The sequence below is a fragment of the Amblyomma mixtum genome, chromosome 4 (genome assembly GCF_055824585.1).
Source record: "Amblyomma mixtum isolate Tamu chromosome 4, ASM5582458v1, whole genome shotgun sequence".
In the NCBI taxonomy this organism is placed as follows: domain Eukaryota; kingdom Metazoa; phylum Arthropoda; class Arachnida; order Ixodida; family Ixodidae; genus Amblyomma; species Amblyomma mixtum.
The window spans coordinates 96,104,152-96,129,005 of record NC_143015.1 but is presented as its reverse complement, the minus strand read 5'-3'; the positions used below and the strand labels follow the sequence as shown (position 1 = coordinate 96,129,005).

At 49.3% G+C, this 24,854-nt stretch overlaps 2 protein-coding genes across 2 annotated transcripts in view; one reads left to right on the top strand and one right to left on the bottom strand.

The window, feature by feature from the left end:
* Nucleotides 1-18,909, top strand: part of LOC149347508 (solute carrier family 22 member 3-like) — a 51,019-nt gene extending 32,110 nt beyond the window's left edge. Inside the window, exons 6-10 of the mRNA XM_089585593.1 lie at nt 6,546-6,634; nt 7,302-7,516; nt 10,180-10,361; nt 16,458-16,603; nt 18,822-18,909. Of these exons, the coding sequence (XP_089441719.1) occupies nt 6,546-6,634; nt 7,302-7,516; nt 10,180-10,361; nt 16,458-16,603; nt 18,822-18,909 (720 nt within the window). The remainder of the gene's footprint in view (nt 1-6,545; nt 6,635-7,301; nt 7,517-10,179; nt 10,362-16,457; nt 16,604-18,821) is intronic.
* A 1,243-nt stretch (nt 18,910-20,152) lies between these two features.
* On the bottom strand, nt 20,153-21,295 carry LOC149347507 (uncharacterized). Its single transcript, XM_089541592.1, has one exon. The coding sequence runs from the start codon at nt 21,293-21,295 to the stop codon at nt 20,153-20,155; it is 1,143 nt and encodes a 380-aa protein (XP_089397718.1).
* Between the last annotated feature and the right edge of the window lie 3,559 nt (nt 21,296-24,854).

Genomic DNA, 24,854 nt, shown 5'->3' with positions numbered 1-24,854 from the left:
CTCCTGCAGGGCAACGAGTGCCGGCATGTCACCTAGGGACTGTAGGTAGAGCTGGAGGTGTGACCGTTTTTTCCAAGCCCTGAAACCCCTGCAGTTCCATTGAATGATTTGGAATTTTTCAAGGTTTTTATCTTTCCTATTAGATGTACTAGCCATGTTGTTCTATTTATTTACGGGGGAGCGGTCTAGCTCTGGCCGGGAGCCAGCGCAACCCCAGCGAGAGGCCGCACCGACCCAACAGCTGCCGAGCCTGAACCGTGTTCCTTCGCTGCCTGGCGGGAGGCTGTCTTACGTTTGAGGTGAGGGGAATCGGACCTAGTGGCGTTCTGAATTTGGGTGCTGACCCAGGGCTGCACGGCTTTAAGGACCGAGTCAGTGACCTGGGCCATAAGGTCGGGAAGTGCTTGCGTTAAAGCTGCCTTGAACATGTCCTGGAAGGACTCGCGGACTGCTGACATGATTTGATTCGGGAGGGCCGCCACTTGCTCCTCCAGTTGCTCGGTTTGGCGCTGCAGTGCCTCTAGGCCGGCGACGCGACCAGCTGATCCAACTACCGTGTCCCCGCTCTGCCGCGAGACGCTAGTGAGGCAAGATGTTACGGATGATCCGTCATCCTCGTCATCTGGCTCAGCTTCTTGCATTGGTTCGGATGACCCGGCCTGTTTGGCCTCTAATTCCTGAATTTTGCGCGCTAGAATTTGGTTCTGGCGCCTGAGCTCCTCTACCTGCTGCTGTAGGGCGGTTTCGGTAGGGGAGGGACGGGTAGGGGAGGGACGGGTAGGGGGCCCAGAGACTGCCCTACTCCAACTGCTCACCTGTGATTGGACGGGTGCCAAGGGCGGGAAGTCCCTGGCGTTGAGGACCGGGGGCACCGCCTGGGTCGCGGACTTGACAGGTTTCGATGTGCCGGGTTTGGCCTTGATTTCCTGATCGGCTGGCGCTTTCTTGGCCTTGGGCGGAGGAGCCTGCTTGGGCCCCGTCTTTGTCTTCGGTTTCGATCCGGATGGGGAGCTTGGTTTGATGGCTTTCCGGAACCGCCCAGCACAGCCAGGAGCTCCGGTAGGGTGGCCGCCTCCGCAGATGAGGCAGCTCGGAACACAGTCATGTTCCGCCAGGCCGTCAGGAGTGGCATCGGGAACCTGGACTCCACAGCGTTTGCAGCGTCCCGGCTGCGGTCGCGGGCACGCATCGGCCCGATGGCCCACTGTGCCACAGCGGTGGCATGCTGGCACTGTTTTCTTGTACAGGCGAACAGGGAGCCGTTCGTAGCTGTACAACACCGTCCGTGGCACCTTGGTCCCCGCGAAGGTGATCACCGCAACCGGGGTTCCCCCTAGCTTGCGCACAGACACGACATTTTGTTCCGAACTGAGTTTTCTTTTAACGCTTTCAGACGTTTCGTCTGGCGAAACAGTCACCACGCCTCGACAGAACGCACCGGAGAGTTTAGGGTGTCCCCGGAACGGTAGCTCGCGTTCCCCTACCGGCAGCACAATATCCCGGAGTAGCTTCTCCGCGGCGTCGACTGATTTCAGTGCACATACAAGGACGTTTTGGTCCCAAACGGGCCACACCGCAAGTCCAGCATTTGCGTCGTCCCCGAGGATGCTGCGGACTGCAGCGCCGGCTTGTCCAGGACCAAACGTTGCCTTGAGGTCGACCGTGATTCTTGGTTTCAGCACAACAACGATGTCATCTTTTTCAATGCGCGGCGTGTTCTGCGGCCGCCACCGGAGTTGCTTGGAGCTCTTCGAGGCTGCGTTCAGCGCACTCCCGCCCTGCGTATGCGTAGAGCTAGCCGGTGCCTGTTGCTGGGTGGCACCAGCACCAGCGTCCCTCGATGCCGCTGCCGCGTTCTTCTTTCCGCGCCAGACGCGGATCATATCTTGTAGGTAGTCGTCCTCCGTTGGTAGAGGATCTTCGCCTTCAGTCGTATCCTCGGATTGATGGGTATCCATTGTTACGATCTGCAAGGACTGCGGGTCGTATCCGGTGACTTGATTTGCAGCCGCCAGAGCCGAGGGATCCCCGACCGGGGCCATCGCAGGCCCCGGCGCCGTTAGGCTTAGCACCACCGCGGCGTGACGCAAGCTTCAAATGACCGAAAAGTGGTCGAAAATTGGCCCCACCTTAACAAACGTGGTGTAGACGGGTGCCGCTGAGGTTCCTGGAGACGATAATACCAGGCTTGCAGGGGAAAAAGTTGGTGTATCGCAATTGATTGCGATTTGTCACGGAGCCGACGCGGTATGCGACCGCTCCCGTCTCCGACGCTAGCGCCCCCCAGGACAAGGCGGCTGTCGAACAACACAGCACGGTTTTTTGACAGACCGTTGTGTGCAGGAGAAAAACTTGTTTGTGCTTGTTAGTTCATGATTCACAAAGAAAACGGCGTGAAATATGGGGACAAAAAAGAAAAATACACGACAGGACCAGCGTCAACAAATGAGAAACATACATGACAGGACCAACGCTGGTCCTGTCATGTATGTTTCTCTTTTGTTGGCGCTGGTCCTGCAGTGTACGTTTCTTTTTGTCCCCGTATTTCGCGCCGTCTTCTTTGTGAGAGGTCGGAGAAAGATGACTGCCGGGGACATTGAATACTTCGACAGAGCCAGTAACCCGACCCACTCAGCCAGCTGTTGCCACGCCGCCTACGTTTACGGCTTTGTTTATGTGAGCCCCGTTTATGCGTTCGTTTTTTCCTAATGATGGCCTCCTGTTAACAGGGCAGAGGCATCACCGGTGTTTCCGGCCTAGTAGAAGTCAACGCCGTGTTGATTTCATTTTTGTCTTTATTGGAATAGCAGTACGGGCGACGTTCACGACCAGGATTGTTACAAGAGCAATACCCCTTTGACCTTATCATGCTGCTCAATGCCAGCGATTTGGTAGCTCGAGCTAAGGGAAGGGTAACTGAGGTTAGAACGCAAGGTCCTAAAGAAATAGTGGTTTTTCTCGTTTGAATTTCTGTGCCTCGCTCCATTGGCCCCGTTGAGAGTGGAAGTAGGCCTTTTGGTGCTTTTTACTTCTGCATCTAAGCCCTGAGCCCTATACTCCTCGCTAAGCCTCTCCAGCGTGGACGCATGCGGGCTTTCGCGCAGCATCGGCCACCATGGCACCCTGTGGGCTGCTGACCCGGACGACGCGTGATCCATCCCGGTCACGGTGGTCGAATTTCGGTGGAGGCGAAATTCTAGAGGCCCGTGTACTGTGCAATGTCAGTGCACGTTAAAGAACCCCAGGTGGTCGAGATTATCCGGAGCCCTCCACTACGGCGTCTCTCATAGCCTGGGTCTCTCTGGGACGTTAAACCCCATAAAACCAAACTAATCAAGCATCTAAGCGTTTCGAGTTTTGATACTTTTGTAATATGCAGGGCGATTTTTTAAACGTTTACAGATTTCCGTTTTAAAATATGTAAAAGATGCGTTGGTACAATAACTGTAGGTGGATTGCACGGATGGATGGGCGCTCAATCATTAGACGATTAAGCAACTAAGGCTTACTTATCAACATGTTGACGCTTGAATTTAGAGGCTAATTAATGTTGCTAAATTGAAGGCCGTTAACATCGAAGGTGAGCGCAGTTTTAAGAATTTCGCGTTTCAAACCTCACTGAGTTTGCTTTCCCGCACATTTATGAAATGGTAATCAGGGAGTAATTACTTACTGGCGTCCACCCAAGCGCAGCCATACGGCTACAAAGGAAAGCTATACAGCTTTCTCAGAAACTTTGTAGTTAAAGAAAAATTCGTCCTGATTCGGAGTTAGAACCCAGGAACGCCGCTTCACCGGAGCAGTCGCTCTACCAACAGAGCCAACCGGGACGGCGCGCATGGCACCATTTATGAAATGGTCTCACTGCTCGTAGTACCATCGGCTAAATCAAGTGAATTGCTTGTGCGTCATCAAATACACAAGCGGTGTCTCTATTTGCTGGATTACAAATGTGAGCGACACCAGTTTATTTAAGTGCGACAAGGGAAAGCGAATTCAACGAGCCTCCCAATGCGGGTTTTGATGCTCAATATTTCGGCCTACACTGCGCATAAAGAAAATGTAAAACGAGCTCACCTTCGACGTTGACGGCCTCCAATTTCGCAATGTAATCTTGCTCCCTCAAGCAAAAGTAACGAAGTTGATTAGTTAATTTTAGTTAACTGCTCGTCTCATTTTTCAGCCCTGTCAATTACATAATGTCTGCCTCGCTGTGCATTTCTCCTGCAGAGACCGCGCCGACTGATATCCCCCCCCCCCCCCCCCCCGTTCCCGTCAAAAAGGGGTTTGCTTTTGAGGCCTGCTGCATTCCACGTTATGCATACTTAACGATCATAACCTCTCGGAAGGGAATAGCATCGCGTCCTGAACCGGCCCAAGCTTTGGACTGCTAGATATGCTAGGGAGACCCGCTAAAGAGCCCCGGTTACAAGCACACACCTTGGGCTGTATACTTTTGACGGGGGCTGTACATTTCGTGAGCAACAACCAGCCATGTCAGGCCCCGGCAGGCTTGGAGAAGGAAAGACATGCTGAACAATCTTCGCTCACACCTACGTACATCCCCCGTCAAAAGTATACAGCCCAAGGGGTTTGATTGTGAGACCTGCTGCATGCCTTGTTATGCATGCTCAGCGACCTTAATATATCCAAAGAGGAATGGCATTGCGTCCTCAATCCTCTTAATGTTTGGACTGCTTGATGCGCCAGGGAGCCACGCTAAACAGCTTCGAAGCAAACCCCTTGGGCTGTATACTTTTGAGGGGGGCGGGGGGGTGTGCATACGTTATATACGGGGTGTGTAACTTATGTGGAGCGACTACCTATACCACAAATGACGCTTTGTGTTCCTGTAAAGTCGCGGCAGTTGAGCTGAAGCAGCATAATTAAGTACTTTAGTGCTCCTAAAATTGGTTCTTATGAGGGACAGAAAATCTCTTTGCAGCTTGTAATACGAGAAAGTATTTCAATAGATAATTTCAGACGGGATAAAAACTAAAAGCGCCTTCCTGGACATCTCAAGTTTGTTAACTGTGTTTTGTTGAGAATTTTCGCAAATCCCGGAGACCTTACGTAGTGTGAAAATATTTACCTTCTTATTAAAAAAGAAGAATTATTGCAGCTCCCGCTACCGCACCGTCAGTGCAGAATAAAGTTAATCGACCTCAAGATACTTTTGACAGGATACAAATTCTGAATCAGAAGTGAACGTACGTCGACAAATCCGACAGGATCACAAAAAATATCACAATTCTTTTTCTACGGAGTGTTGCACACTTGTGTGCCTAAGAACATAGCAGCAAAATCCTCCGGGGTAGGAAAAAGATCGCAAATGGTTATTGCTTCCTGCCATTTCGCATCTAGTGGAATAAAGTATTAAAAAAAGCTCATTTTCCCCATTACAGGCTTTGTGTTGTTCATAACGGAACGCATTTCCTTTGTTTAACACAGATATTTGGTGTAAAGAAATATACGCCAATTATGATTCATGGGATTCCATGAAAATGAATAATGTGGCACTGCAGTTTTCAGCATTATCGACTTACTATGAAAAATATAGGTGACTTGATTCATAATCACAGTGACTGCGCTACTTTCTCTCGTAAATTGTGCTGTGTGTGTTGTAACATAAATTGTAGGAAATACCTAACGTCAGCGCGCTGCTTTTAAAGCCACATTTTCGTAGGCGTATACTGTGTAGGGCTAAAAATAAATGTAGCCGCATGCCATAATTGTGCTTGCGATATTACTGAGGCAAAGGAGGATCTGCATAAGAACGTAGACGAAAAACCGGTTTAACAAAATGTTTTTATGCTTGTTTCTGTTAGGGGCTTAGAAGAAAATGGTGCTCAAAGATGACACTGACATCGCCTTCCCTTGTTAACAGAGCGACTAAAGTGGTTTTAATTTTTTTTTATCGTACTGCCGTTATTTCGCGCAGTGTTTACAGCGTCGAATACGTTCGAACTTATCGAACTTGAGCGATCTGGAGTACGTTGTAAGGAAAACGACGGCCGAGCCAACTTGTATGGCTTGGTGGTGGGCATCCGAAGGCATCGCGGTAGGGAGTAGCGTTCGGCTGCGGAGTTCTAGGGCGAGAGGATATCACCAAGCACCTCCACCAAATGTAAGGTGGGATTTATTCGGTGAAGTTTCTTAACGGGGGCAGGTCTAACAGCAGTCCGAGGTCAGCTGGTCGAGACAGGAGCGTGCACCAGGCGATGGCCATGCGGCTCGCGTGTATGCCCCTCGTCTTCCTTACAACGTGTCTAACTTCTTCTAAAAGAAAGTGAAAATAAATAAACAGATAAATGAAAAAGAGCAGATAAGCACTTACATAGGAAATTTAAAAAGTATGTTAAACCGTCTGAATGCAGCGGTAACAAGTAGTTTCTCAGAAACAGAATTAACGACTACTTATGGTTAACTGAAGGAAAAAGCGGTGAAATGTGACTCTGCCTGAAGTTAATTGGAAGAAGTCCCATAACTGATTTCGCTTAACAATATCTTCCCTTCTTGCAATGTCTCCTCCTCAATGTACCCAGGAGAAGGAAGAAGCTGTGAAAGTGCGCTACACGGACCTCGTGAGATTTCCTAAAGTCCGCGTTTACAGTTTCATCCTCGTCTTCAGCTGGTAAGTACGTCTGCACTTGCCGTGAAATTTGCTGCAATGTGGCATATACTCGGCCTAAGCTTGCTTTGTTCACATATAATGGGCCTGTCGGTCTCGGTCAGAAAAAAAAAAAAATCTCGCGTGCAAACGGCGCCACGTAAAAATCATATAGTGAAAGTTAGTTGTCCTATCGTCTTTCTTCTCAGTGTAGTTCTTGCGCTTGATAAATTGGAAGTATCGGCTGAAAGAAAAAGCAGTGTTTGACTGCCAGCTTATCCCTCGAGAGCACTATCAGATTTTTTTTCTGCGCGATACTATTGCGGCGTTCAGAAAATCATGCCTTAATTCTTCCTGCAATTCTTGTTCTGGTTCCTCCTGAGCGTTGTTGAGCGCAAACTGTGCATTGTGCTTTTGGCCTTGAAGTGGAGGGCTCCTGAAATTTCGACCACCTGGGGTTCTTTAACGTGCGCTGACATCGCACAGTACACCGGCCTCAACAATTTTGCCTCCATCAAAATTCGACCACCGTGGCCGGGATCGAACACGCGTCTTTCGGGCCAGCAGCCGAGCGCCGTAACCACTTAGCCAGCGCGGCCTACCTCTTGTTTATCTAATGTTCTAATAATATCCTCACTCTACCTACGGGCACAATGTGCTGGCTGAAGTATTCGTTCTTGCCCATGCGCAGCGTGTCTAGCGGCGCCGTGTTCTACGGTATCCAGCTGTCCCTGACCAGCATCGGCGGTGACCCCTACGTAAGTTTCCTACTAGGTGGCGTCGGAGACCTGCTCGGTGTGCTGGTCTGCTACAGCACTGTGCGCTGGTTCCGAAGGCGGAGGGCCACCCCTGCGGTGTACGGCGGAGCCGCGCTCTGCTGCCTGGGCCTGGCGTTGATCCCACGCTGTGAGAACCAGCTGACGGCAGTGTCTTTTTATGTTTCCACTTTTTTGTTCCCTACCCGTTCTATTCTTCCTTCATTCCTTCCTTCCTTCCTCCCTTCCTTCCTTCCTTCCTTTTCCTTCCTTCCTTCCTTCCTTCCTTCCTTCCTTCCTTCCTTCCTTCCTTCCTTCCTTCCTTCCTTCCTTCCTTCCTTCCTTTTCTTCTCTTCGTCCTTGCATCTTAGCTTCATCCCTTTCTTTCCTTCCTTTCTTACTTCTTTTCTCCGCCTTCACTTCCCTTCCTTTTCCTTCCTTCCTTCCTTCCTTCCTTCCTTCCTTCCTTCCTTCCTTCCTTCCTTCCTTCCTTCCTTCCTTTTCTTCTCTTCGTCCTTGCATCTTAGCTTCATCCCTTTCTTTCCTTCCTTTCTTACTTCTTTTCTCCGCCTTCACTTCCCTTCCTTTTCATTCCTTCCTTCCTTCCTTTCTTCCTTCCTTCCTTTCTTCCTTCCTTCCTTCCTTCCTTGCTTTCTCCTTTCTTCCTCTCCTTTTCTTCTCTTCGTCTTTGCATCTTAGCTTCATCCCTTTCTTTCCTTCCTTTCTTACTTCTTTTCTCCGCCTTCACTTCCCTTCCTTTTCATTCCTTCCTTCCTTCCTTCCTTCCTTCCTTCCTTCCTTCCTTCCTTCCTTCCTTCCTTCCTTCCTTCCTTGCTTTCTCCTTTCTTCCTCTCCTTTTCTTCTCTTCGTCCTTGCATCTTAGCTTCATCCCTTTCTTTCCTTCCTTTCTTACTTTTTTTCTCCGCCTTCACTTCCCTTCCTTTTCATTCCTTCCTTCCTTCCTTCCTTCCTTCCTTCCTTCATTCCTTCCTTCCTTCCTTCCTTCCTTCCTTGCTTTCTCCTTTCTTCCTCTCCTTTTCTTCTCTTCGTCCTTGCATCTTAGCTTCATCCCTTTCTTTCCTTCCTTTCTTACTTCTTTTCTCCGCCTTCACTTCCCTTCCTTTTCATTCCTTCCTTCCTTCCTTCCTTCCTTCCTTCATTCCTTCCTTCCTTCCTTCCTTCCTTCCTTGCTTTCTCCTTTCTTCCTCTCCTTTTCTTCTCTTCGTCCTTGCATCTTAGCTTCATCCCTTTCTTTCCTTCCTTTCTTACTTTTTTTCTCCGCCTTCACTTCCCTTCCTTTTCATTCCTTCTTTCCTTTGTTGCCTTCATTCGTGTGTGGCCTATGTTTTCCCATCCCTCCCGGAACTCTTTCTTTCTCCCTTCTTTTGTTCTTTGCTCTCTCGAGCCTAGTGCACTGCACGGGCTCGGGCCAGCCCGAAAGCCCGGGCCCGGCCCGGCCCGCGGGCTGGGCCGGGCCGGGACATGATTTATTTTGCCGGGCCTGGGCCGGGCCCGGGCCTGAAGTTGCGGGCCCAGGCCGGGCTCGGGCTTAAAGCTGCGGGCCAGAGCCAGGCTTCGGTCCGTACAGAAACGGCTGGTGTCCGACTTTTCATTCAATATTGCAGAGTGAAGTGCAGAACTGCGGCATTGAAGCAGCGACACGGATGAGCTATGAGTTATAGTACGCGCTGAGAAAAAAACTAAGCTTTATTCATTGACTTATTTATTTCCTTATTTCCACACCGCGGTGCAGTAACTGTAAAATTCAACCTGCCTTAATTGGCCATTGATCATTCGCGTTCCCAAAACATACCTATACACTATTAGAAATGCATTAGGGAAGAACATATTAGTTAAGGACGCTTATGGTCTTCAAGCACATACCATGAAATACGCAAGCCTTTTAGCTTTTCGTTTCTGCTGAAAGGTGACCAGTTCGGCTATGAGCTCAACCTGTGAGATCGCGTTCAGTAAAAAAAAAAAAAATGTCATCCTACTGTTTGCTAGGCAGCCTTAATATTTATACTTCGCAGGCGGCAGAATATAACTGATTACAATCATGGGGGAACGCAGAGTAGACTAATACGCGTGTATGCAGCCCTTTTTATTTGGCTCTCGGAACTTCTGAGTTTATCTTTGCCCACCTACACGAGATCAGTCTCCAAAAGACGGGCCTGGCGAGAACTACTCTTCATCACTTCCTTCTGAGTTAAAGAGAACCAACTTTCTTTACTGCGGTTTCAGAACCTTTGTCGGCCAGTTCCTTATCGGTATAGTAGCAGTCTACTTGCTCAGTTACTGTGAAACGGGCCGGGCCGGGCTCACTAGGGTGATAATTTAGCGGGCCCGGGCCGGGCCCGGGCTTGAACCCGCGGGCCTGGGCCGGGCTCGGGCTTCAGGTCGCGGGCCCGGGCCGGGCTCGGGCCTCAAATTAAGGCCCGTGCAGTGCTCTACTCGAGCCTTCCTTCTCCTCCCTGTATCCTTCTTTCGTCCTCCCTCGTTGCCCTCTTTCTTCTTTCCTCCCCTCTTTTTCTTCTCTTTTTTAAACTTATTACTTTGCCTTTGTTATGGCTTGCTAGCGGCTCTGCTGTCGTTTCTTGCTCCATTTTCGCCGCCTTCCTTCGCATCTGATCGGGCCAATGAAAGTGTTCTATTAGACTATGGACCTGAATAGTCATGGCATGAGAAAACCCACCAAGCAGAAAGATGAAAATGCATCGAAAGTGTGGTAGCACTCCTAACCACTGTGTTTCAAAAAGTGAATGGCCATTGACGATGGAGTAACATACTGAGCGCGTCCACTGCACTATGCAGCCCAGGTGTGGCTGCGGCGGGCGGACGGCGTCGTGGGACAGGCGCTGTCCACCACGGCGTTCACCCTGAGCTGGATATACGCGGCGGAGGTGTTCCCGACCGTCCTCCGCACCATGGGCGTGGGCGTCTGCCTTATGGCCATCCGGCTCGGCTCTACATTGGTGCCTTTCCTCCTAGAATTGGTGAGTACTGCTCTAGGGCACCCTACATAGTTTCTGCGCCCCAGGAGCGACTCGTGGTCTGCCAAGGCATCGCATTACGTTGTAGACACGTAATGTTGACCAAGCCAACTGGCCCGGGCGGAAGGCATTCAACACGCGTTATATGCAGATGACATTACAATTTGGACCACTGAGGGGAGCCTTGGGGACACGGAGGCCAGCCTTCAGCAGGCCGCTTCCATAGTCGATGCGTATGCTATTGTCTGTGGGCTCCAATGTGCTAAAGCAAGATCAGAGCTTCTGCATGTCAGAGCGAACCCAAAGGATAGGACAGCAATTCACATCTCTCTGTCAGGAGGTCCTATTAGAGAGGTGGAGGAGCTCCGTATTCTGGGCCTTTTCATTCACCCCAGACTCAGACCGGACTCCACCATTGTGAAACTCAAGAGAGTAGGCGAACAAGTAGGGCGCATGATCCGCCGCGTTTCCAACAAGCGGGGCGATCTGCGGGGCAGGGACGCGCTTCGGCTCGTCTATGCCTTCGTGACTAGCCGGATCCTCTACGCCGTGCCATATCTCCGCACTACTAAGCAAGACGAGGCGCGAATAGACGCCATCATCTGCAGGGCAACTAAGCGAGCCTTGGATCTCCCGGTGGCTACCTCTAATGCCAAACTCAAGGCATTGGGGGTGCTAAACTCCTACCAGGAGTTGCGGGAGGCCCACCTCGTGAACCAATACACTCGGCTCATGCAGACGGCCCCTGGGCGCCGCCTGCTAAACCGCTTACACATCCAACACGACTGCACTCGAGAGGAGGCGGAGCGTATCCCAGTACTGTGGCGCCATATGCTCTGGGTCTCCCCGCTCCCCCGTAACATGGACACCGACATGCATGAAAACAGACGACAAGCGCGGGCTCGGGCTCTTGAGAGACAACACGGCTCCCGACCCGGTGTATATTATGTGGACGTAGCAGGGCCATCGCCCACGGGATTTTACTCGACGTGTGTCGTTCACCAGGAAATGCACGTTGATGGACTCTCCTTTCGAATCCCGAATTCAATGCGAGCCGAGGAAGTAGCGATAGCGCTTGCTGCCGCCCACGCCAATTCGAGAATAATCATCACGGACTCCCGAAAAGCATGTGAACATTACTTGGCAGGGGAGATCTCCCCCTTAGCTGCTTGTATTCTAAGACGGACTGCCACTGATCCAACTCCCAAAAGAATCATTTGGGCTCCTGGCCACCAGGGCTTACAAGGTAATGAGGCCGCTGACGCGGCTGCCCGAGCGCTTACTGACCGGGCTCCTCATCCTAGCTCTTCTGGCTCGAGACTAACCAGCCGCTGCTGCGATTCAAGGAAATATTAACACATTATAGCGACAACCACCGCCTTTTCCTGGCCCCTGCAAAAGGGCTGAGTAAGACGGAGGAGCGAACTTTAAGGCACCTGAAGACAGGTACTCTATTCTGTCCTGCAATCATAAAACATTACGATCATAACACGGATGGGCGATGCCCACACTGTGGGGAGACCTGTGATATCTTCCACATGGTGTGGGCATGTACTCAAAATCCCCACCTTCCCCCTTCCCCTACCCCTTCCAGAGAGGCATGGGAGACTGCCCTCCTCAACTGCTCCTCGCTTGAGTCCCAAAGGGCTCTGGTGAAACGGGCGCGAGACGGGGCATTGTCATGCGGTGTCCCGGACTAGGGACGCCGACCATGTAGCGGGGCCACTCTGTGGCTCCCAAACTCTATTTCAGCAATTAAAAGTTTTCACCACCACCACGTAATGTTGAAGTGTCAGCGCAACGAGAGAGGAGTGAAAGTTGAACGGTCACTGACGACTATTTTACACCCGCCTTTGTTGATAGATTACCCCGCTCTAATGACAAAGAGGAAGTTTTCACTGGAAACGGAGCTTTTATGAGCTAGAAAATATCAAAATATGAGACACAGGGGGTTCCAACACCGGCCTTTCTCCTAAAAAAACTTATGTGACGTCAAAACACTCTTACTTGCACGAATCTCGGAGGCTGGGCTCTACCGTCATCCATTTTCAAACTGCGATCACGGTGTCCCCTTGGCTTGACGCTACAAGTATGAATAGTGTGGATGGAAAAAGAATGTTGTATTTAGAAATAAAATTAGCGCAATAATAGGGGCCTCTTTTGCTGCCCAGCAAACAAGAAGATGGGCACAAAGGAGCCAAATAATCTATTTTTAGCAAAAGAAAAGTTTGGATGCCGTTGTCGTCAGCGTAAGTGGAATTATGGGTTGCCACATCTTTAATAAATGGTCGTCAGACTGTCTATAGAATTCTAATCCAGAATACTGCATTCCTATATGTACAACTTTCCAATATATATTTCCTTTTGTCTAATCACAGTCTGTAGACTTTATAGATAAAAGTCTACTAAAATTGTATGGCCCGAAACCTATAGACTGTCTCTAGACTGTATATATGATTTGAATTGCCTATAAATTAACCTACACGATTTGTCTACAAAAAGTTCACGTGTACTATAGACAAAATCCTATGAACAGTCTATATGCTGTTTGAAGAAATTCTTGTGAGGATATATTGCGCGCATTCATTGCAGGCCAGGGTTACGGCTCCTAAGAAAGAATGCCAAATTCCTGGTAAGCGTGTCCTCTATCTTGGCCATGCTGTACGTCGATGAACGTGTACAGTTGGTCTGGTTTCTGGAACATCTTCTAGGTCTCTCTTCCACGTGATAGGTTTGGTTTGGTTTTTGGGATTTAACGTCCCAAAGCAACTCAGGCTATGAGGGACGCTGCAGTGAAAGGCTCCGGAAATTTCGACCACCCGGGGTTCTTTAACGTGCACTGGTTTCGCCCAGTACACGGGCCTCTAGAATTTCGCATCTATCGAAATTCAGCCGCCGCGGCCGGGATCGAACCCGCGTCTTTCGGGCCAGGAGCCGAGCGCCGTATCCACTGAGCCACCGCGGCGGGGCCCTACGTCATAGGTCTATTCCTGTCGTATGTTAGATAATTGCATCTGAGCGCTATAGTAATAGTAATTCTACACATACACTATTATCATTCTCTTTCGAGGCCAGCTACGCTCGTGCTTCCTGCGCATGCGCAGTTAGTTCCTCAGAGACGCGGTAACGCCACACTCGGAACCTGCATGTTCGAGCCAGCGAATTCCGCTGATCACTCTTCTTTCATTTGCAACAACCTTTGTGTAGGCAGGTGCGTACCAAAGTCTCCAAAGTTCCCAAATCTCCAACTTATGTTTAAAAACCTTGCGTATCAAGCAAGCTTAAATACCTTTCATTTGGAATGGGGTTGGGGTCACCCTGCAGAATAAGCATTTTTTTCTGAGCGGTGACAAAATAATTGCTTGACTGCCGCAAGCGATTGCTCTACGGTCTATTACAATCACTGGATAACCGCGTATGGAAGAACGGATTCACTGGAATATGTACGCTCGCCGAGAGAGGCTTCAGTTTTAAGCGATTACGGAGCGTGATGGCCCTCTTCGAAGACGTTGTCACAGAGAAACTGTTGAACACGAGGCGTCCGAGAAGTTATAGCGTTGTTTCGATCGAAGTGCATCAGTGCACTTTGATCTTGTTGCTTTTTGGCGGTTGCTAAATGGCAACAATAATATCCGCTGCATTGCCGGTATCCAAGAGTTTTTGTCTATGGAGCATGTACTTACACTGAGCCGATTCCAGCTGGGTTTCAGAATTGAAAAATGGAATCCCTGTCTCGTCAATTATGACAATTCATGGAAGAAAAAAAACAATTCGTACCGTCATCGCGACCCAACATTGCCTGAAACACTACGAAGCGTGGAGCCCTGTTGTTTAGCGCACAACATTTACAGAACCGATCTCGAAGAAATTCTCGCATTGTCAGGCCTTCGTCAGTGATGGTGCGGACATACTACAGAGAGATACGGCACTGACGCCCATCTCTTTTACGGTCATTCGGTGGTACCCGTAACCATTCCTTACACTTGTGCAACCATGTCATCCGACCAGTTAGTGCCCGAGCCTCCTTCTGTTTGCTCTCGAAAAACGTTGAGCCTTCGTTCAAAAGTTGCATCTGAGGGCACGCTTTTTTTTTTGCTTCCGCTTCCATGACACACTCGCCCCAACCCTGACTGAAATAATAATTCATTTCTTCCTTGTCCTTCCACGTAAGCTGGCTAGGTATGGGCCAAGAGTGTGTTGCATAAGTAATTTAGGTTTCCAGTTGCGTCGATCACTAAGTAAGAGTTGATAAGCTTCGCTAGTCGCATTCAAAAAATTCAGAGGCACTCCTAATCCCATTTTGTGTTCATTAGCAGCTGTTGCCTTTACCATAAGTGATTTAACTTCCGGTCTGGTGACGTCACTTCCCTCCAGCCAATGGGAGAATTATAAGACCAACGACGCATTTTGGCCCCATGGGGATCTAATGCTGCATTCAAACACCAGGTGTCCAATATAGGTTTCTTGATAAATGAACTACTGTTTGTTTAAATAAGGAGGCAGAAGGTATTTGTGAATAAAGTACAAATATACATATTTGGATTCAGGGCAACTCTGCCGCTATTAATATGATACTACTGATGCTTTGCTTTCCCATTTAATTCACGTTCAATTCTTTGTTGCCATAGCCTGCTACGGTATATCGTTCGTTTCACTTGAGCAGTTTACATGCTAGTGCCTTGTATGATGAAATGATATACTTTAAAGTGTTCTCCTAAAAAACGAAGTGAGAACAAAGATCAGCAGAAATGTGGTCATTATCAATTACAAAAAGTAAGGCTTTAGGTGAATTTCTTGAATTGTGTACTACAAAGTTGCCCCCAACAGGTGTCGGCGTCAGACAAGCAGGCGCGGACCCTAACTAGCGTTCTGTGTCGTCGTTCTTCCTTTTCAGCGTCAAGCAGTAGTGATAGTAAAATGGTTTATTTGAGTAATGAAGAATTAGGGCTCCGGGAGTCGGAGACATAACTATAGATCGTCGGTGGTCCGCCTTCCTGAGCCGCCGCCTTGGCCTCCGTCATCATTATGAACTGTGTGTGTGCTCGGGTCGGAGTCGGTCAGGAAGGCATTCCACTGCTCTATACTAGGGCCAGTTGTCTTGTGTGATAAAAGAGCTCTTTTCGCAGATCCACGTAACATGGTACGTACTGGCGTATTCCCCGAACTGATTCAATTCAATTCAATGCTATTTTCCAGAAATATTCTGGCTGGTTTATAGGCAAAAAGCTGTTCCTGACAGCTTGACAAAGGCTCACAAAAGCACCAATAAGGCTGTACGCGATGACGTGATCATGCAGAGTATTAAAATAAATATATAATATTTGGCATACATTAGATGACTGGACAATAACAAAGGAATCAAGTATACATTAACAAAAAATACTTTTTGAAATTTCACACTGGTTCTGCACTGTGTGCAGAACTAGTGCAGTTCTGTGTGCACTAGTTCACACAGACTGTTACATGTATAGAGTCAGCCACATTTTATGATCCATGACTCTGCTTGGATATGTGTCAAGGTCCGCTCGCTTTAGCACCATGCCCTTTAATAAACCTAAACTCGCTCAGCTGGTGACTCTTGGAGCTTCGTTTCCTGATCTAAATCACAAAGCTACTGGACCATATGCAATATGCCAACATGGCTCCAAATAAAGCCTTTCTAACAATATTTTTTTTCTATTTTGCTGCTTTCATCCAGAAAGCCATTCATGCGTTTATCATTTGTGTTTTTCTATATTGCTTAAAGGCAAGAACTACTTAGAGACCAATGTATAAAAATTTTTAAAAGGTGTGCCAGATTTTATTGCGTCACTTGCTTGGTTCCCGGTTGGAAGAACTAGAGCGAGAAAGCTCATGTCAAGAAAATGAGAAAAAAACAACTTAGGAGCGGAAACGAGATTGAACATATTGTCACTTCAGGGCACACGAAGCAAGAAACAAAACCGTCAGGCGGAAGAAAGGGTGAGAAGGTTATCAGATAGCTTTTTTTTTCTGCTCATAATCCATTATCGTGATGTACTTTGCCATTAAAGAATGGACGGGATAATGATGGTGATTGCGTTCACATTTGTTGTCCCATTTTTCTGCTTTCAACACCAGAAGCGGTACACGCATGAGTCGGTGCCCATGGTCGTGTTGGCGGCAATCTACATCCTTGCCGCCGTCTTAGTACTGCTGCTGCCGGAGACGTTCCGGGTCGCCCTGCCGGACACTCTGCGCGAGACCATGGAACTCGGCAAGAGCAGGTACGTAACTCCATTGCAGTGACGGTCGCTGGAGGCCTCAACCCTTTAAGCCTGGCCCAGCTGGAAGAATGTAAATAGCTGGCGCCCTCTGTGAGGGCGCACAATAGTGTCAAACATGCTGCTAGACAGTTTTATGCTGCTGCCCTCTTCTGGCGCTATGTCGAGACCTCAGATGCTTCGTGGGGTGCAGCGCGGAAAGCTTGCTTTTTCACCCAACGGGTGGCGCCAGTATATGCGTATCCTGCTAACATGGATACACGGATACATGAAAATCCATGATCGCAATGAATCGTTCTATAACTCGAGGCGGTGCCGTAATCTTTGAATCCAGATGGGGGTGTCTTAGAACGCTTAGTTGCAAAAAGAAATTTAACCAAGAAAACGACACATGTGCAGTGTGGGGTAAATCTTTGTCTTATACTCACGCGGATTCGATCCGGGCCGCGGCGGTCGAATTTCGATGGAGGCGAAATTCTAGAGGCCCGTGTACTGCACGATGCCAGTGCACGTTAAGAACCCCAGGTGGTCGAAATTTCCGGAGCCCTTCACTACGACGTCCCTCATATCCTGAATCGCTTTGGGAAGTTAAACCCCCTCAACACACAAACCAAACCAAACCGTATCTTATACTGGAATGTGATGCTATCGATCCGGATGTCGATGCAGGCACAGTCACTCTCTTTGAGTTCTTAGGGTTTAGCGATAACAATAGTCACGTAAATAAATCTGCGGTGGTCATGTAAACAAATCTGTGGTGGAAGTTAGCAAAAGCGATAGGAAGATTGGTGGCTGGAAAGCAGAGAGGCGCCATAAGTTTAGAAGGGCAGGACTGAAAACGTATTTAAAGAAAATGTCGAATTTCATGACCGATTCACAACACAGGTAAATAAACATAAAAAAGAGGCCGAGCATGGTGACAGCTACCACCACCCCGTTTCAAAGGAGACGCACCTATCTTTCTTCCGTCCATCCTCCCGCGTCTGCCTCTTACCGGACGTTATGTGCAGGTTCATAGCCATGCAAGGCAGCGCCTGGCTGCTGAGCGCATTTAAATGTCGATGCATTTTGAGGCATTTTGATGGGTGCTAATTAGGAACACTGCCGCGGTCTGAGACTTAAGGAAGCGTTAAAAGACCAAAGGAAGACGAAAACTAAGGTTAGAATTTCCCAGCTTAGGTTTTCTTCACAGACCTGCCTATCTCCCATTGTTTGTATACTGAGCCTTCTCCGGTGAGTCTATATCTGCGATGAGTTCTGTTAGAGGTCGGTTTAAACAAATAAATACGGACTACACGTTTTCTGCATGAACATATCGCCAAGAGCTATTCACTAATCCACTTGTACGCAACTCTATTTCGACCCTGCCCTCCATGCTAACAAGGATAACAAATAGCTTTTAATGATTACGTTGGCAGCATTCTGAATTATCAACTCGGTGGTCGTTGAAAGGCGGCTTTTCCCTCCCCGCCATCTGCCAAAAGTTTCCTCAGTCACCAATCGTTCCTTTTAGTAACCTCGTTTACGTATGCAGCAGCCTCGCCCTCAACGCGTTTTCGAACACAGCCTTGAAAAACTTCGTTAACCCCCCCCCCCCCCCCCGACTCTCGCACCATACTCAAAATTTCGGGCAAATCCGGTCATCTGACGACGCAAGCTTTCCAAAGATTATGAATACTGAACCGCAGACAAAAATAGAGGCACCTCTAAAGCAGCGAATTATGGTGGAGAAAGTCGTTCGAGACATCATCGCTTAATAATCAGCAGTAAATGTAAAAAAATCGCTGTGGTTTAGCTCTGGTTAAACCTGGAGTGACGCGAGAGCTGGAGTGGTTCCCTCTCCCCCTTTCCACTCCCCCCCCCCCTTACTCGACACGGCGCATGTGCTCAGCTGGTGCAGCCCGGTTTCGCCGGCGCGCCGCGCCGCCGGCAGCATCAACTGCTCCGAACCACGTGACCAACCACGTGACCAACGGCGCCGCCACAGAGCTCAAGGGGTGCCACGCTGAAGGCTCGAAGAGCTGGCGTAGTGTAGCTCTCGCTACAAAAATATACTCACGTTCTTAACACTCTTTTAAGCTCGCATGAGCGGAAAGCCGCTCTTTCGGCTCCCTGCATTTGAGAAGTTTGGGAATATTAGAGCAAGAAGTTGCCGCCACATGAATAGAAACAATGTGCAGGAGCTGCCTGACATTCTCTTTGTTTCTCCTTTCATATACAGGAATGCGAAACCGGACCCATCCGCAAAGGAGTTGGTGGTTTGTGAGAAAGCTACTGCCGATGTTGGCGAGCAACAAGGTGGCGAGTGACGAAGATTGGAAGGCGTCCTGGAAGACGTGGGAGCCCTGCCTGTGCTTTTGCCTGAATTTAGTGAACTGTGATCTTAGTTTTTCAGTACGGCTTTCTTACACGGACTGTTCAGTGTGAGCTGAGAGCATCGACAGGTGCTTTTTGTGTCGCAATAAAATATCTAGGCCGAGCGTGGCTGAAAACAGCGCTCAGCTGGTGGTTTTACACAATGTGCCAGAATTATACCTGCATGATCATGAAGATGGCTCCAATTACGGAGCTACGCTCAAGAACTTGAATGGAAACTCAAGAGAACTCCAACTGGCATTTGACGCTGGTAAAAATCGATGGTTTAGCTCTTCGTGGTTGCGTTGATGTTTGTTAGCGTATAAAATACGAGTTGATGGTTTAGATGATTTGAGTTATACAAAATTGATAGGGGCTTAACCTAGTTAAACCGAGTAGACGTGCGAAAGCAGGTGTTCATTCTTCAATTGGAGGGGCCACTTAAACTCCGCCCTAGGGGTGTGGCATAATATCTTTAGTGGGTTAATGCCCGTGCATGCGGAATTGGTAATTCCTAATTGAGATTCATAGATGGGGACAGTCTTCATATACCACTACCATCGCAGTGGAGCAGTGGTTAAGCGATGGGCCACTGCACTGGCGGGTGGCTGTTTCCATCCCAGCCACCCGTAGGGATTTTTCGACCCATGTTCTTCTTCCCAAGCAACCTTTCGCGCCGATAGCACGACGCTCGTCGGAATTTGCCCGGGCTTTCGCGAGTAACTCGTGTCTGCTCGGGTAGTAACTCGGGTTGCTAGGCAACGGCGACTGAAGGTCGTTTGGTAGCCGCACCACCTCGAGCATACGCGACGAGCCTAGCTGGGCTCCAGTAGTGTTGGTTTCGCAATAAAAAAAAAATGATGCTCGATTTGTGCAGTTCGGCCAAATGCGAATTAGGTGCGCTAGCAGTTCGGTTTTCCCTCTGCTTCCGGTGCTAGATTCAGCGTTCAGGGATGGCAGTTGTGCGGAGAGCGACATGGGCATAATGTCCATATATGCGAAATTGGTCATTATCTCCATTCATCGATCCCCGGGAATCTTCCCTACCGCTCCTGGTGTAGTGAGTGGTACAACGGTCAAGTTAAGATGTGCCACTGCTCTTCTATGGCAGGTGTTGCCGTGGTGGTGGTGAAAACTTTTAATTTGTGAAATAGAGTTTGGGAGCCACAGAGTGGCCCCGCTACATGGTCGGCGTCCCTAGTCCGGGACACCGCATGACGAGGCCCCGTCTCTCGCCCGTTTCACCAGAGCCCTTTGGGACTCAAGCGTGGAGCAGTTGAGGAGGGCAGTCTCCCATGACTCTCTGGAAGGGGCAGGGGAAGCGGGGAGGTGGGGATTTTGAGTACATGCCCACACCATGTGGAAGATATCACAGGTCTCCCCACAGTGCGGGCATCGCCCATCCGTGTTAGGATCGTAATGTTTTATGATTGCAGGACAGAGTAGAGTACCCGTCTGCAGGCGCCTTAAAGTTCGCTCCTCCGTCTTACTCAGCCCTTTTGCAGGGGCCGGGAAAAGGCGGTGGTTGTCGCTATAATGTGTTAATATTTCCTTGAATCGCAGCAGCGGCTGGTTAGTCTCCGAGCCAGAAGAGCTAGGATGAGGAGCCCGTTGAGTAAGCGCTCGGGCAGCCGCGTCAGCGGCCTCATTACCTCGTAAGCCCTGGTGGCCAGAAGCCCAAATGATTTTTTCGGGAGTTGGATCAGTGGCAGTCCGTCGTAGAATACAAGCAGCTAAGGGGGAGATCTCCCCTGCCAAGTAATGTTCACATGCTTTTCGGGAGTCCGTGATGATTATTCTCGAATTGGCGTGGGCGGCAGCAAGCGCTATCGCTACTACCTCGGCTCGGATTGAATTTGGGGCTCGAAAGAAGAGTCCATCAACGTGAATTTCCTGGTGAACGACAGTGGCCGAGTAAAATCCAGCGGGCGATGGCCCTGCTACGTCTACATAATATACACCGGGTCGGGAGCCGTGTTGTCTCTCATGAGTCCGAGCCCGCGCTTGTCGTCTGTTTTCATGCATGTCGGTGTCCATGTTACGGGGGAGCGGGGAGACCCAGAGCATATGGCGCCATAGTACTGCGATACGCTCCGCCTCCTCTGGAGTGCAGTCGTGTTGGATGTGTAAGCGGTTTAGCAAGCGGCGCCCAGGGGCCGTCCGCATGAGCCGCGTGTATTGGTTCACGAGGTGGGCCTCCCGCAGCTCCTGGTAGGAGTTTAGCACCCCCAATGCCTTGAGTTTGGCATTAGAGGTACTCTTCCCGAGCAGCCTCTCAAGATTAATTGAGCTGCCACCTGACACGAAGAGAAGGTGAGCAGCGTGCCACAAAAGCGTCATCCGACATACAAACAAACGCCCAACGGATAAAGGCGGGGAATGGCCACTATAAGTGTCCCTTTAAGCTTTCAAGGAACCTGGAAGTAAGTTATTTCGAAAGTTTGAAATGCGGGCCAGTTGGTACATTGTAAATGGAAAAAAAAAACCAGTCACACAAGGCAAGGGACAAGAGGAGTGTACACACCACAACGACTGGACTAACAACTGAAGTTTATTAGAAAATACATAGTACGAGCAGGGCCAGCAGAGCATGCGCAACAGCATCATCACAAATCACTGAGCATAAGAGACAAGAGACAAGAAATGTCATCGATCGTGAACGACCTAAAAAGGAAAATTCTTTTTGTAGTAAGCGCACCGAGGTTGAGGTAATACAATCATGTCGTGACAAACCGATATGATATGCTTCCAAGATTTCTCGCTTTTGTTTTTCCTTGCCTCTACCAAGAATCGTGACATTGCTGAACAAGGGATAGCAGCCACGTTCATTGCAAGGGCGAGGCAAGTTTGCACCGCCATCGAACCCCAGGGAGGAGTGGTGCTCACGCAGCCGGTCATTAATGCGTCGTTGTGGTGTGTACACTCCGCTTGTCCCTCGTATTGTGTGACTCTTTTTTTTTCGTTTATGTTATTTCTTCACGGATCTCTGAGGGTAGGTTATAGCGTCATTAACTTCGAAATGGGGATCACGGAGTCATTTTTGTTCACGACGTCTGGAGTACAAGCCGAGTGGCGGCAAACGAAATGTTGCGTTTTCAAACCCAGTTCCTTACCAATGAATGATATTTTGCTAAACAACGTCAGCATAGCAAGAAAGAGCAATGCAACTTAATGGTGTGAGAGCACTACTCAGTTGGGTATACCCTGAGCAATATATTGCGATATTTGTGGCTTTGAGATGTTTTCAGGTTGGTGCGAAGTGAAATAAGCTAAAAAAATGCAAATAAATACCAGCAGGTCATGTAATGCGAAGGCAATATAACCGCTGGTCTTTAAAGGGTAATGAAGTGGATGTGCGCGCCCCAGCAGATTCCTCAAGGGGTGCGCACATCCAAGACAGCTTTTCAGATAATTCCTTTCAACTTTTAAACCACCCGAATACCTCTACGCGCCCAAGAGGTGGCCCGTATTCACCTGACTTGACTTGGTGGTTAGGGCCCGGTAACCCTCGTTGGGATGTTGAATCAGATTCTTGGGGTAGTGATCACTGCCCTATTTTTATCTCCCTCACTCCTTCGCGTCTACGGAAAGTACGCCGCAGCGTACGCATAACATCATGGGACTCTGTACGCGCTGACAATCGTTTATCTACATTCAACCCGTCTTCAGCAGTGTCTACCCTCTCTGATGTTTTTTTTTTTTTTTCTGTATTTTACTTGGTTGGCGTCACTTACCTTCTCCTAACATTAAATTTCCCAACCAGACAGACTTCTGTCGAATGTTTTCTTTTGATACTATTACCAGTACTGTAAATGAGGGCGACCCAAACCCGGACATACACCTCCTGAATCTGTGGGCTCTTCGTCGCCAGGCCGATCATTATGCTTCTCGCAACCCTGAGGACCCCTTGGCTCTTCCCTCTCTTCACCGAGCTACCGCCCGAGCGCGGCGTTATGCAAAGCAACTAGGCAGGAAACGCTGGGCTGCACGGTGTGCCCGCCTGTCCTCTACGCAGGGCAACCGACATCTTTGGAGAGTGTTTCACGCCATGGAGCGCCCTTCTCAGGTTGCAGATTACACTGAAAGCATTCGCCTCGCGCTGAATGTGGACGAAGATACATTTGCACAACAAGCGGCCCGTCAGTTTTTACCACACCATGACTGCACCCCTACATCTCCTCCAGTCTTATCAGTTACAGATCCTTCCGATGAGGTTACTTCTGATTTAACCATGACAGAATTGCTAGCCTCCATTGAACTCCTCAAAACTACCACTTCTCCCGGGCACGACGGCATACCAAACCGTAACTTAGATGGGTCTGCTTTGCAAACCCTACTGGATACTTTCAACCAAGTGTGGCGTTCTAGTGTCATCCCTGGAGAGTGGAAGCATTCTATTGTGGTCCCAATACCCAAGTCAGGTCAGCCTCCAGTATCTCTTTCGGCCCTTCGTCCAATTTCTCTCACGCCTACCATCTGCAAGCTTTACGAAAGCATTCTCGCCGCACGCTTGTCGTGGTGGCTAGAATCACACGATTGTTACCCAGATTCCCAAATAGGTTTCCGTCGCCAAATTGGAACGGAGGATGGTCTTGCTACTTTGGCTACTGACGTGCTTCACCACTCTCCGCAGAGTCACCTCGTTCGAACGGTGATCGCGACAGACATAACAAAGGCATATGATAACATCCTTCACTCTGCCATTCTTGCCTCCCTTCAAACTCTTGGTCTCCCTCACCGGTTTCTCCTATCCATTCACGCCTATTTAACAAATCGAACTTTCAGTGTACGGGTCCATGGAAAGCCCTTTGGTAACTTCATTTCCAATAGAGGAGTGCCCCAGGGCTCCGTTCTCGCCCCCACATTATTAAATGTGGCTTTTATTCCTCTTGTTAGAGCCCTAGAGACCATCCCTTCTATCCGTGTGCTTGCGTACGCCGATGACATAACCTTGTGCTGCTGTCACCCAGATGCGTCTATCCATCAGTCGGCCCTCCAACATGCGCTGACATCTCGCCTCACACCTCTGGGTCTAACCCTCTCGCCTACTAAGTCATGTTTCATTCGCATTGGTAACAAAGCCGGCTTACGGAAAGCTGCCCCTTCAAACTTTACAGTAGATAGTTCTCCGATTCCTCAGGTAGAAACTGTTCGTATTCTTGGCCTCCTCCTTCATACCTCTGGGACTGGCACCCCTTGGCTGACAGCCACACGTAAATCAGCTCACGCTACTATAGGTCTGTTTCGTCGCATAGCTATGCGATCTGGTGGCGCACGTGCTCATACGGCCCGCCAGCTTGTGCGCTCTATCCTTCAGCCACGGATAATATATCAGGCACAATTTCAACGTCTCACCCGCAGACAGTGGGACTCCCTTGAAGCTATCAATCGTGAGGCTATGCGCGCCATAACATTCTTGCCTCGTTTGACACCCATACCCGTGCTTCAGGAGTTCGCCCAAATTAATACTCTCAGTGAACTCATCGACCAGCGGGTGGCAAACAGAGCTCGCAAACAGTCTCTACAACTTCATCGTTTAAAGACGCTCCCTCCGTGGTCGTATTGTCAGCTCGCAGACAATCGCCCCACTGTTTCCCCATCGGTATCAGCCGCGCATCTGCCTGAAGGGTGCATATTGTAGACCGATGCATCACATACTGCAGAGCGGGGAGTTACTGCTGTATATAGTCCCTCCCATCCGCATCTCAACTCTCGTGCGACGTACACCGCAGATACATGTACCCCCCTGGCATTGGAACTTCAAGCCATTTACAATGCCATTGCTTCCCTTCCGCTTGTTCCCACATTCAATGCAGTTCATATTTATACAGACTCCCTCGCCGCCCTTAAACAGCTTAAGGCTGTTCGACGCTCATTCCAGATTACACAATCAATTCAT